The following is a 12,979-nucleotide window of genomic DNA, read 5'->3' on the forward strand; positions in this document are numbered from 1 at the left end:
ATTGGGTTCAGAGAGAGAGAGAGACTGTTTGACAAGAATCAACAGGAAACTCAGTGTGCACTAGTACAGCATCCTTACCTTTGGAGACTACACTGTGACCTTGCATGGCATCTCAGAGTGCCAGCATGCCTGTTTGAATGTGCATGATAACTCAGGAATACAGAACAGTATCATTTTAAAATAGGCTACACAAGTGATAGAGGCTCTCAGACTATTTCACTGCAATTCTGTAAATTCAGACCAAGCAACACATAGGACAGAACCCTTTTTGATCAAATGTGGAAGAATCCATCCTAAAACCCAACTCCCTAAACAAGAAAACCCAACTGTCACCTCAGACTGAGAAGTGAACCAGCTGGGGATGTGGACGAATCTAACTGCCCTCGAGTCATCAAAAATTACTGGAAAAAAATATGTATCCCCTGGGGCCGGGGAGGGGTGTTGATGAGACTGCCATAAATGTAGCCTCCATAGATGACACTTTGACCCTGCACGCTCTGTCTGCAGTGCATGGCCCAGATGGGGACATGGTTTATGAAAACAGCTCTGGTTGCATTTCCATCAGCCCCTTTGTGGAGTAGTGGAGCTATGACAACAGGCAGGCCCATTGCATAAGCACTCCCATTCTGCACATTGCATAAGCACTCCCATTCCACAAAACACCTTCCATCCTCTGAACAGCTAGCCAAATTCAGCCATCATTAGTGCTTGCCTATGGAGCTGTGAGGGGAACGGCACCTCCGTACCTTCAGGCTCTGATCAGTCCCTACACCCAAATGAGGGCATTGCGTTCATCCACCTCTGGCCTGCTGGCTCCCCTTCCTCTGCGGAAGCATAGTTCCCGCTCAGCCCAGTCAAAACTGTTCGCTGCTCTGGCACCCCAATGGTGGAACAAGCTCCCTCACAACGACAGGACAGCGGAGTCACTCACCACCTTCCGGAGACATTTGAAACCCCACCTCTTTAAGGAATACCTGGGATAGGATAAAGTAATCCTTCTACCCCAACCCCCCCCCCCTCTGATTATTAAATTCAACAAAAAATTATTTTCAGCATTTTCATCAATTTCTGCATTCTTGGAGATCCTTTCCACACTGCCACGTAGGGATGCATGATATGGGCAAACAATCTAGGCCTTATCTTTTATTAAATGTCGCAATTGTGATTTGACTTGCGATTTAGAGCAAAACACTTGGGTGAACTGTTGGAATCATGGAAATATAAAGATTGTTCTAATGCTATAGTTAGAATATAATATTGGCCACTTTGAATACAGTGTTGTTTGACATAAATGCCAGAGAGGCATTACTGTGACAGAATAGGAACTAAAGTGTTGATAAATGTTTCCTAGGGGACCCTATAAACTTTAGCTACATTTAATGTTTTATTTTAGCTACTTCATGTAGCTAACAAATTCTTGCTTTGCGTATTCCTCTTTGATTTAGAAGATACTGTCACACAAATAACATGCTGATTTAGATCTACACCATCACTGGTATTATCAGGCTGTATAGCTAATTACATTTGCTCTCAGTACATTTATTAGCTAGTTAGCATTAGCGATTAACAAGATTTAAGCCTAACTTGCTAAGAAAAGACAAACTAGTTGTTTGCTGATGTAAGAAACACAGACTAATAGTGTAGTAATAGAACGCTAGTGGAATTATATTAAGAAGCAAAGTGAAAACCGCATTATTGACTGTAAAGAGGGGAACAAAACTGTTTAAATAATACAAAACAAATGGTGGGGACTAAACAATGTGCTGGTAAACAATGTTAATGCATAAAAACAGGTTGCCTAGGTTGTTTCTCAAATATTTTAACTGTAGGTTATTTTAGGTGTACAACATTGTTATTGCATAGTATTTTAGTAATTGATTGTAAATGACCATATTTTGTTGTGGTATGCGGGACAGTCCCTATTCCTGTTGTCTAATAAAACAATTCTCAACTCAATTAGGCTAGAATGCATTTACTATGGTATGCAACAACAGCCTACAAAGTGCAATTACAGTATTACTAAAAAGGTATAACTACTAATGTAAAGTGTTACCCAAATTACTATGTTTAATGAACTACTATCAAACCTTGTAGTAATACTTTTTATTGCAAACGACAGCAATAATGCATGCATACCGCAGTAAAAAAAAGTTATTACCATAGGCTACTTTGAGGAAATTGTTTTGATAATCAATGTTCAGGGGCCAGCCCTTCAAAAACCATTGGGTTACCATTAGAAAAGGGGTCAAATTATTCACACAGATGAATTAACAAATATCCCTAGCAAAATCTGATTAATAATAATAATAATAATAATAATAATAATAATAAAGGTGGGTGCTTATATTTGTCCTGTTTCAAACATGTACAAATGTGTATTATAAACTGGGTGGTTCGAGCCCTGAATGCTGATTGGCTGACAGTTGTGGTATATCAGACCATATACCACAGGTATGACAAAACGTTTATTTTTACTGCTAATTACGTTGGTAACCAGCTAATAATAGCAATAAGGCACCTGGGGGGGTTTGTGATATATGGCCAATATACCACGGCTAAGGGCTGCCTTGCATCGTGCCTAAGAACAGACCTTTGCTGTGGTATATTGACCTTTTACCACACCCACTCAGGCCTCATTGCTTAATTATACAAGTATGAAATAGAAATGTGTTTTTGCATATCACAACCCCGAGACACCCTCGAAGAGTGGGGTCACGGCCGGGGTCAGACATGATCAAAGAAGACCATGCCTTGCTCAAGGACACATCCACAGACTTTTCACCTCGTCAGCTCGGGGATTCGAACTGGCAACCTTTATGTTACCGGCCCAACGCGTTATCCGCTAGGCTACCTGCCACCGATTATTATTTAATATAGTGTTACATTGTTAAAACTCCAAAAGGAAAAGTTACTTGATTTGTACACACAATCCAGTTTTTAAAACACACCCACTACCACAAAGACAACATGGAGGACATTTACCAAGGTAGGAGACACGCCTACAACATCAACATATACAGGCCTCTAAAATCAGCCCCACTCCCAGTTATCAAATAATCTAGGTTGTCATGATGCACGTAGCCGTCACACGGCAATCCAGCATCAAAACATTGTGATGTCGATATAACCAGCAATATGGAAGGCTATTTTATAAATATCTTCCAATTTCACATTACAACATTGATAAACTGGAAGGCATTTAAGTGACTTGGTCAAATGTATTATTTCTGTGTCATTTTACAATGAACAACTCCCAGGAAGAGAAAAGTTAACCAACCTTTTCACCCATTCATTTGACCAATAGCCTCTAAAGACCCATCCAAATACAATGTAACGTACTCTCTGGAACATAGGCGATACTTTATTGGAACTTTGTCGGGCGTCTGTCTGCACATAGATCACTGGGCGCGTGCGTGTACATGCACACATAATATACACATACACAGACGAAGCTGGTAATTCAACTCAAGCCGCCATGTTGAAAATCTGTCTAAAAAGATAAGTAAACGACAAAATGTCACCAACAACCTATAGAAAATATTTTAGCAGGAGTTTGAAATATTACCCTGATTAAAGACACTCACCTTCGGCGGTCGGACCTTGCAGATGCCCGTTTTCTCTGCAATAGGCCGTATTTTGTTGATATACGCAAATGGATCGGCAAATTCCTCCCAACTGGGCTCAAAAACAGGACACTCTGGTGGAGCAATAAACTCGTTGGGCCGAGGCTGGGTCATCGTTGCATCTTCGTTCTAAATAGCGGCGAGTTGCAAGTATTAATTAAAGTTAAATGAAAGCTGTCTTTGAAGAACTGCACCCTTTAACTCAGTAATTAAGAACATCACCACTCACTCATTGAAGTCTCACGCGCATTAGCTGGTCGGGGAACAGCACCTACTTCCGCTTGAGAAAATAGAGACCACTACACACAGACTAGCTACGAAACATTCAAATAGTTTTTTTTTTTTTTTTTTACAAATAACTACCCACCGTTGCTTCAGTCATGGCATGCCATTTTTGGGGTTTATATACAAAAATATCGCATTGTCAACGCACTAGATTACATCTCAACTGATTGCTGCAAATAAGAAACAAATGGTCAGTAAATAATATTGTTTTGTTTTTTACACGTAATCAAAATATGGTGTACACAACCTACCGATTGTCATTTAAAATTGGTCCGACCAAGAAAATAACTGTATTTTATATAGTTAATAAAACGAATAAATAAGCAAATCAAATATATTTTGATTCTTCTTTCTTCAGCCTATAGTACACAAATGTATATGCTATCTTTTGAGTTATGCACTCTAGTGGCAGTGAAACAGATGAGCGCATTCATACTAAAACCTCGTGGTGACCGGGACTTGTTTTTTAAATGGACCCGATGGACTCGTTGATTGGGTGTCATTCCTTCAATTCTGGTGGCAGTAGGGTGCGGAGACCAGGGCCAGAGACTTTACAAGTGATACACGGAGTGTACAAAACAATAGAAACACTTGCTGTTTCCATGAGACTGGCCAGGTGATAGCTATGATCCCTTATTGATGTCACTTGTTAAATCCACTTCAATCAGTGTAGATGAAGTGGAGGAGACAGGTTAAAGAAGGATTTTTAAGCCTTGAGACATGGATTGTGTACGTGTGCCACTCAGAGGGTGAAAGGGCAAGACAAAATATGTAAGTGCCTTTGAACAGGATATGGTAGTAGGTGCCAGGCGCATTGGTTTGAGTGTGTCAAGAACTGCAATGCTGCTGAGTTTTTCACACTCAACAGTTTCCTGTGTGTATCAAGAATGGTCCACCACCGAAAGGACATCCAACCAAAAGCAGGCCACTGGTCGAAAATGGGTCATTGATGAAAGAGGACAAAGGAGGCTGACACACATTGTGCAGAGCGACAGACGGGCTACAGTTAGTCAACTGACAGTCCAGCGCAACATTGGTGACCAAAGACCCATAAAAGAATGCACAACTCGTCGTACCTTGACACGAATAGGGTATGGTAGCCAACGACCTTACAGAGTTCCACTTTTTTCAACAAAAAACAAGAAACTGCGGTTGCAGTGGGATAAGGAACGAAAACACTGGATACTGCACAATTGGAAAAACATTGCCTGGTCTGATGAATCACGGTTCCTGCGGTTTCATGCTGATGGGAGGACTAGGGTATGGAGAAAACCACGAGTACATGCAGCCATCATGCCGCTTTGCAGGCTGGTGGTGTGATGTCTTTTCATGGCACACATTTGGTCCCTTGATAAAAGTGGAGCAACATTTGAATGCCACAGGTTACCTGAACATCATTGCCAATCATCAGGTGCATCTCTTCATTTTTTCAACAAGATAATGCCCAATGCTACAAGGCTAGGATTGTCCTGGAATGGTTCCACAAACATGACATAAGTATGAAAATGTATGAACTCACTACTGTAAGTCGCTCTGGATAAGAGCATCTGCTAAATTACAAATGTAAAAATGTAATCTTACTTCAGTGGCCTGCCCAATAACCACATCTCAATCCAATTGAGCATATGTGGGATGAGATGGAATGAGCTAGTTGGAGTAGAGAGCCACAACCAGCCAACTTGACAACTGTCGGAAGCATTGGAGTCAACATGGGCCAGCTTCCCTGTGGCACACTTTCGACACCTTGTAGAGTCCATGCCCCGACAAATTGAGGCTGTTGAGGGCAAAAGGGGGTGCAACTCAATATTAGGAAGGTGATCCTAATGTTTTGTGCACTCAGTGTACATGTAAAATTGGCAAGCTATTCCATAAATAAAAACAATAGGCTACTCGAACCAATAGTGAATACATCTTTAAGTTAGATAAACCTGTTCCGAAGCGACTGTCCAATGAAAGTATAATAAATATAATTAATTCCATCAACCACAGGGGGTTTTGAGTTAACAGCACTGACATCCTATTTCCCATGCAATCACGTCAACGAGGGTGTACTCCATCCTAGAACTCACAAACTGGTAAAAAACCACTCCCATTACTCAGCATGCAAGGTGAAGGGTGTGCCAAGCGGATAAGTACACTAACTAGTTCAAATGCTGCACATCATTTCATATTACCATCTGCAATAAGTATTAGTAGTAATATTTCAGAAGTAGGAAGTAATAAGTAGGCCTATACAAGTAATACAATTCAGCAGAGGCTGTAGGGTTAACCTCAGACCAAAGCATAACACCATAATATGGGTTAGTTAAAGTATTGGATTGAATAACATTTGTCCAGAGAACCACATCAATACCATTGTTTATCAGTAGAGAACAAAAAGTGATAGAAGTGAACACTTGGTCTTGCTGAACTAAGGAGTCATCATAACCGAGACAGCATCCAGCACCAGCCAGAAGGGGGAAGAGAAGGAGTAAAGAGTTACGGACAAGACAGACCAACACAAATGTCGGCCATCCCAGCGGGTGACCGCTCTATTGCCTCTGACCACAGAACATTGGCCGTCCTTTTCTGTTCATTTCCCAACTGTTCTACATGTTGAAACGCCACTGTCCGCCGAAACCCAGAAGGTAATCTACTGCACATGGCCAACGTTCGTGTTGGTCTGTCTTGTCCTTCAGTTCCAAATTGTACACCCTCTGATGTTTCCCCAGGTTCTTATGATGGGCCACATTAGGCATGATTGACTCTTTCCAATGCAACATAGAAGCTCTTTTTGTCATCCAGGCAGTGCCAGCCAATGGGTCCAATCTCACAGTCTGCACAAATTAGGTACTTGATTCTGCCCACGTCCTTGGTGAAGCCCACATTCTCAAAGGTGTACATATCATCGACTAACCAGTGGGCAGTCAGTTTGTCCCTATCCACGGATCCCTGTGATTGGGTGATAGTGGTCTTCTTCCGCATTGAGGGCAGGAACAACTGGAGCATATTGGGGAGGAAATAAAAGACAAGATTCATCATGTCAATGAGCCTTAATATGAATAGATAAACAGAAGTGATTTCACTCCCTGACATTTAGTCACATCTTGGCATAGCAAATTTCACATTGTATGCACAATATAATTTCGTGCATTTGGTGGTGGTTAGACATTGCACTACGCTGAAAACAAAGCAACTATGATGAATGCCCATTCGGATAGGAAAATACTTATTTATGCTATAACTAGTCATTTTAGGTAATTTGTCTTTAGGGGTTACTCCTGTCTGAGGTGAACCTTACCTCCTTCTCTGCAAACACCGCCATCCCTGGGCAGAGGACCTTCGATCCACAACGTTGGCACAAAACTGACTTGATATTCTTTCCATCCTCTGACACCAGCGTAGACCGGTCGACGCATCCTTCAGAGGGAGAGCACTGTTCGTGGTTGTCCATGTTGAACGCGAATAGAAGGCAACTTATGTGACTATAGTACACATATAAAGCGAATGCTAAGATTGTTAACTATAGTCAAACCACTGCTCTATATATGTTTTGCAACTATTTGTTGCTTTACCGAGCAAACAGTACCCACCTAGCTAGCTAGCTAACTAATATCGGCTAATGCGAACTTCGAGGCGTCAACTCACCTTTTTGCTGTACATTGGGCTTAACAACCTTCCCTATAAATAATGGCTAGAGTACGCCTAAAGTACTTTCAAACGGTAGTACAAATAATGTAACTAAATTGTATTTAAAACACTCGGCTATATCAAACAACAAGCGTTGCTGGACAGTGTGCACCCGCTGAAACTTCCGTTCAGAAAACCACATCGCTAAATTATAGCGTTCCTCCGTCGTGTAGGACGTTTGGTTTTTTTTAAATAACTGCTGCTAGATTGTTCTTTATCTAGAGATACTTTTTTAAAATAATGTAATTTCATCGAATCACTATAATATACTATTTTAGGGAAACAATAAGTCTACTATAGCTCAAATATAGTTAAAACCATTTTGTTTTTACTTTGGATAAGATCACAACTGACAGACACTTGTGACAGTAATAATCATATCCACCCAGTTTACCAGTAAGGTCAACAATATATAAGATGCCAGCATGTGTCTGATACTGCACAAATCGTTCGTTAAGGTTAGTGTTTCCACACGGCCATATCTCCATATTACAGCGCTTGTTTACGGAAGACAGACAGAAGATACGATGATAGATATACTGACAAGATACACTGCATGACCAAAAGTATGTGGACACTTGCTCGCCGAAAATCTCATTCCAAAATCATGGACATTGATATGGAGTTGGTGCCCCCTTTGCTGCTATAATAGCCTCCACTCTTCTGGGAAGGATTTCCACTAGATGTTGGAACATTGCTGCGAGGACTTACAGTGAGGGAAAAAAGTATTTCATCCCCTGCTGATTTTGTACGTTTGCCCACTGACAAAGAAATGATCAGTCTATAATTTTAATGGTAGGTTTATTTGAACAGTGAGAGACAGAATAACAACAACAAAATCCAGAAAACCGCATGTCAAAAATTTTATAAATTGATTTGCATTTTAATGAGGGAAATAAGTATTTGACCCCCTCTCAATCAGAAAGATTTCTGGCTCCCAGGTGTCTTTTATACAGGTAACGAGCTGAGATTAGGAGCACACTCTTAAAGGGAGTGCTCCTAATCTCAGTTTGTTACCTGTATAAAAGACACCTGTCCACAGAAGCAATCAATCAATCAGATTCCAAACTCTCCACCATGGCCAAGACCAAAGAGCTCTCCAAGGATGTCAGGGACAAGATTGTAGACCTACACAAGGCTGGAATGGGCTACAAGACCATCGCCAAGCAGCTTGGTGAGAAGGTGACAACAGTTGGTGTGATTATTCGCAAATGGAAGAAACACAAAAGAACTGTCAATCTCCCTCGGCCTGGGGCTCCATGCAAGATCTCACCTTGTGGAGTTACAATGATCATGAGAACGGTGAGGAATCAGACCAGAACTACATGGGAGGATCTTGTCAATGATCTCAAGGCAGCTGGGACCATAGTCACCAAGAAAACAATTGGTAACACACTATGCCGTGAAGGACTGAAATCCTGCAGCGCCCGCAAGGTCCCCCTGCTCAAGAAAGCACATATACAGGGCCGTCTGAAGTTTGCCAATGAACATCTGACTGATTCAGAGGAGAACTGGGTGAAAGTGTTGTGGTCAGATGAGACAAATCAAGCTCTTTGGCATCAACTCAACTCGCCGTGTTTGGAGGAGGAATGCTGCCTATGACCCCAAGAACACCATCCCCACCGTCAAACATGGAGGTGGAAACATTATGCTTTGGGGGTGTTTTTCTGCTAAGGGGACAGGACAACTTCACCGCATCAAAGCGACGATGGACGGGGCCATGTACCATCAAATCTTGGGTGAGAACCTCCTTCCCTCAGCCAGGGCATTGAAAATGGGTCGTGGATGGGTATTCCAGCATGACAATGACCCAAAACACATGGCCAAGGCAACAAAGGAGTGGCTCAAGAAGAAGCACATTAAGGTCCTGGAGTGGCCTAGCCAGTCTCCAGACCTTAATCCCATGGAAAATCTGTGGAGGGAGCTGAAGGTTTGAGTTGCCAAACGTCAGGCTCGAAACCTTAATGACTTGGAGAAGATCTGCAAAGAGGAGTGGGACAAAATCCCTCCTGAGATGTGTGCAAACCTGGTGGCCAACTACAAGAAACGTCTGACCTCTGTGATTGCCAACAAGGGTTTTGCCACCAAGTACTAAGTCATGTTTTGCAGAGGGGTCAAATACTTATTTCCCTCATTAAAATGAAAATCAATGTATAACATTTTTGACATGGGTTTTTGTTGTTATTCTGTCTCTCACTGTTCAAACAAACCTACCATTAAAATTATAGACTGATCATGTCTTTGTCAGTGGGCAAACGTACAAAATCATCAGGGGATCAAATACTTTTTCCCCTCACTGTACTTCCATTCAGCCACAAGGGCATTAGTGAGGTCGGGCAGTGATGTTGGGTGATTAGGCCTGGCTCGCAGTCAGCGTTCCAATTCATCCCAAAGGTGTTCGATGGGGTTGAGGTCAGGGCTCTGTGCAGGCCAGTCAACTTCTTCCACACCGATCTCGACAAACCATTTCTGTATGGACCTCACTTTGTGCACGGGGGCATTGTCATGCTGAAACAGGAATGGGCCTTCCCCAAACTGTTGCCACAAAGTTGGAAGCACAGAATAGTCTAGAATGTCATTGTATGCTGTAGCGTTAAGATTTCCCTTCACTGGAACTAAGGGGCCTAGCCCGAACCATGAAAAACAGCCCCAGACCATTATTCCTCCTCCACCAAACTTTACAGTTGGCACTATGCATTGGGCTAGGTAGCGTTCCCCTGGCATCCGCCAAACCCAGATTTATCTGTCGGACTGCCAGATGGTGAAGCGTGATTCATCACTCCACTCCAGAGCAAGCACTTCCACTGCTCCTTAGTCCAATGGCTGCAAGCTTTACACCACTCCAGCCGACGCTTGGCATTGCGCATGGTGATCTTAGGCTTGTGTGCAGCTGCTCGGCCATGGAGACCCATTTCATGAAGCTTGCAGTTTGGAACTCGGTAGTGAGCGTTGCAACCGAGGATAGACCATTTTTATGCGCTTCAGCACTCGGCTGTCAGCAACGGGTGTGGCTGAAATAACCAAATTCACTAATTTGAAGGGGTGTCCACATACTTTTGTATATATAGTGTACATGTCTCGCGGCCTTAACAATGGGAATCGTTGTCTACAAAGCGGCACGGCAGGCTGTCTAGCTCCCGCCTATGCTTTCTTTGGATTGGTGGATACATCACATAATTGTAATCCTATTTTGAATATTCGATGAGCGTTGTTGACGTCAACCGCCTGTATTCAATGGAGAGAGATGCTATGCTAGTAGCCTCATGTCATGAATATGCATAGCCATCTCGAGATTCCGATATAAAGCGTTTTTTCTCAACGTTGCAGGGATGTCACGTGTCCTACTTATATCAGTACACTCAACACAACTTAACCATTACGAAACTTCTATTGGATCAAATAAATTTGACACTCTCATTGAACTCGCTTGGTGGGCGAAACAATAAAAGAATGGCCGCCTGCTGGAGGGAGACCTCAGTGGAGATGACCACCTGACCTAGCGTGCGCTGGGGAGAAAGTGTAGTCAGCAGGAGAAAGTGTAGTGGAAGTGTAGTTCGTCGGCTGGAGGCACACAGCCATATGTATCTATGCAATTCTGCTACGGTAAATGTATCTTTGTTATTTGAAAGATTATTTCTCGCTTATATGAAAGATAAGTACCATATGTAGTTCACTTGGTCCCTCCAGTAAGCTGCGCTAATAGCTGAGAACCCTTGGGATAAGGCAGAATGCCTTGTTATTGGGCACGTTCGAGCGGATCACCTTTGTGAAGTCGGTGACCAACGCCCTTCAAAGTGTGTTGCATTATGGGGATACAATTGTCCAACTTGCGGCTACATGTCGACTGCATGAACTTAACAAAAATAATGTGATCAAAGGTCATGAAATTTTGACTGCAAGTTTCTGCAGTTGCTCTTCACCAACTTCATCCTGCAGCCATCGCCTGCAGCCATCAGCTCTATTGTCTACCAATCATTAGGGTGTTTTTGTTTGACTCATGTGAGCGTGACCAAAGACATGACAAACAGGAACCAACTTTGCCAAGATCATAGATATATATATAAATATATATATATATATATAAATATATATATATATATATATATATATATATATATATATATATAGCATCTGTCACAGCATGGGCAACGCCATTGAGGCAATCTCCATTTTTAAGTAGTCATTTTTTTTTCACAATTGGTTGATCCCTCCTGATGACCCGGTTGGACATGACTCCAACCGGGTCATCAGTAGGGATCAGCCAAAGATTTTTTGGAATAACCCAAGATAGACCAGAGCCTGTCGTTTGCATTCAGAGCAAATTAATCATAGTGGGCAGAACAAGTAGAGCTTCCCAGTGACACAAGCCTACCAGACGAGCTAAACCACTTCTATGCTCGCTTCGAGGCAAGCAACACTGAAGCATGCATGAGAGCACCAGCTGTTCCGGATTACTATGTGATCACGCTCTCCATAGCCGATGTGAGTAAGACTTTTAAGCAGGTCAACATTCACAAGGCCGCAGGGCCAGACGGATTACCAGGACGTGTACTCCGAGCATGTGCTGACCAACTGGCAAGTGTCTTCACTGACATTTTCAACATGTCCCTGACTGAGTCTGTAATACCAACATGGTGTGGCCCTCTGTAGCTCAGCTGGTAGAGCACGGCGCTTGTAACGCCAAGGTAGTGGGTTCAATCCCCGGGACCACCCATACACAAAAATGTATGCACGCATGACTGTAAGTCGCTTTGGATAAAAGCGTCTGCTAAATGGCATATTATTATTTATTTTTATGTTTCAAGCAGACCACCATAGTCCCCGTGCCCAAGGACACTAAGATAACCTGCCTAAATGACTACCGACCTGTAGCACTGACGTCTGTAGCCATGAAGTGCTTTGAAAGGCTGGTCATGGCTCACATCAACACCATTATCCCAGAAACCCTAGACCCACTCCAATTTGCATACCGCCCCAACAGATCCACAGATGATGCAATCTCTATTGCACTCCACACTGCCCTTTCCCACCTGGACAAGAGGAACACCTACGTGAGAATACTATTCATTGACTACAGCTCAGCATTCAACACCATAGTGCCCTCAAAGCTCATCACTAAGCTAAGGACCCTGGGACTAAACACCTCCCTCTGCAACTGGATCCTGGACTTCCTGACAGGCCGCCCCCAGGTGGTAAGGGTAGGTAACAACACATCTGCCACACTGATCCTCAACACGGGGGCCCCTCAGGGGTGCGTGCTCAGTCCCCTCCTGTACTCCCTGTTCACCCATGACTGCATGGCCAGGCACGACTCCAACACCATCATTAAGTTTGCCGACGACACAACAGTGGTAGGCCTGATCACCGACAACGATGAGACAGCCTATAGGGAGGAGGTCAGA

The 12,979-nt window shown here is 42.9% G+C and overlaps 2 protein-coding genes across 5 annotated transcripts in view; both read right to left on the reverse strand.

Annotated features, from left to right (window-relative positions):
* LOC121575137 (lysine-specific demethylase 5B-B-like) overlaps positions 1–3,949 on the reverse strand; it is a 48,784-nt gene extending 44,835 nt beyond the window's left edge. For 2 of the 3 annotated variants that reach the window (XM_041888022.2, XM_045223026.1), the window contains exon 1: positions 3,585–3,905. In XM_041888022.2, the coding sequence (XP_041743956.1) occupies positions 3,585–3,737 (153 nt within the window). In that variant the 5' untranslated portion in view covers positions 3,738–3,905. Of the gene's footprint in view, positions 1–3,584 lie in introns of all 3 variants that reach the window. The other variant, XM_041888021.2, reaches the window with a different exon arrangement.
* Positions 3,950–5,805: 1,856 nt separating this feature from the next.
* LOC121575901 (guanine nucleotide exchange factor MSS4) lies at positions 5,806–7,716 on the reverse strand. Of its 2 annotated transcripts, XM_041889195.2 has the most exons (3): positions 7,536–7,716; positions 7,189–7,323; positions 5,806–6,887 (listed from the first exon to the last, which is right to left on the reverse strand). In XM_041889195.2, the coding sequence occupies exons 1-3, from the start codon at positions 7,548–7,550 to the stop codon at positions 6,639–6,641; spliced, it is 399 nt and encodes a 132-aa protein (XP_041745129.1). In that variant the 5' UTR covers positions 7,551–7,716; the 3' UTR covers positions 5,806–6,638. The 2 variants fall into 2 exon arrangements, with proteins under 2 accessions (XP_041745129.1, XP_041745128.1); XM_041889194.2 differs by having other exon boundaries at positions 7,189–7,716.
* Between the last annotated feature and the right edge of the window lie 5,263 nt (positions 7,717–12,979).

Source organism: Coregonus clupeaformis, chromosome 10 (genome assembly GCF_020615455.1).
Source record: "Coregonus clupeaformis isolate EN_2021a chromosome 10, ASM2061545v1, whole genome shotgun sequence".
Lineage (NCBI taxonomy): Eukaryota > Metazoa > Chordata > Actinopteri > Salmoniformes > Salmonidae > Coregonus > Coregonus clupeaformis.

What these genes read in the sequence shown, in the direction of transcription:
- LOC121575901 (XM_041889194.2), bottom strand. Translation starts at nt 7,341, where the DNA reads ATGGACAACCACGAACAGTGCTCTCCCTCTGAAGGATGCGTCGACCGG. An exon ending in CGGTGTTTGCAGAGAAGGAG is followed by an intron (nt 6,888 to 7,188) that starts GTAAGGTTCACC and finishes AATATGCTCCAG; the next exon opens with TTGTTCCTGCCCTCAATGCG.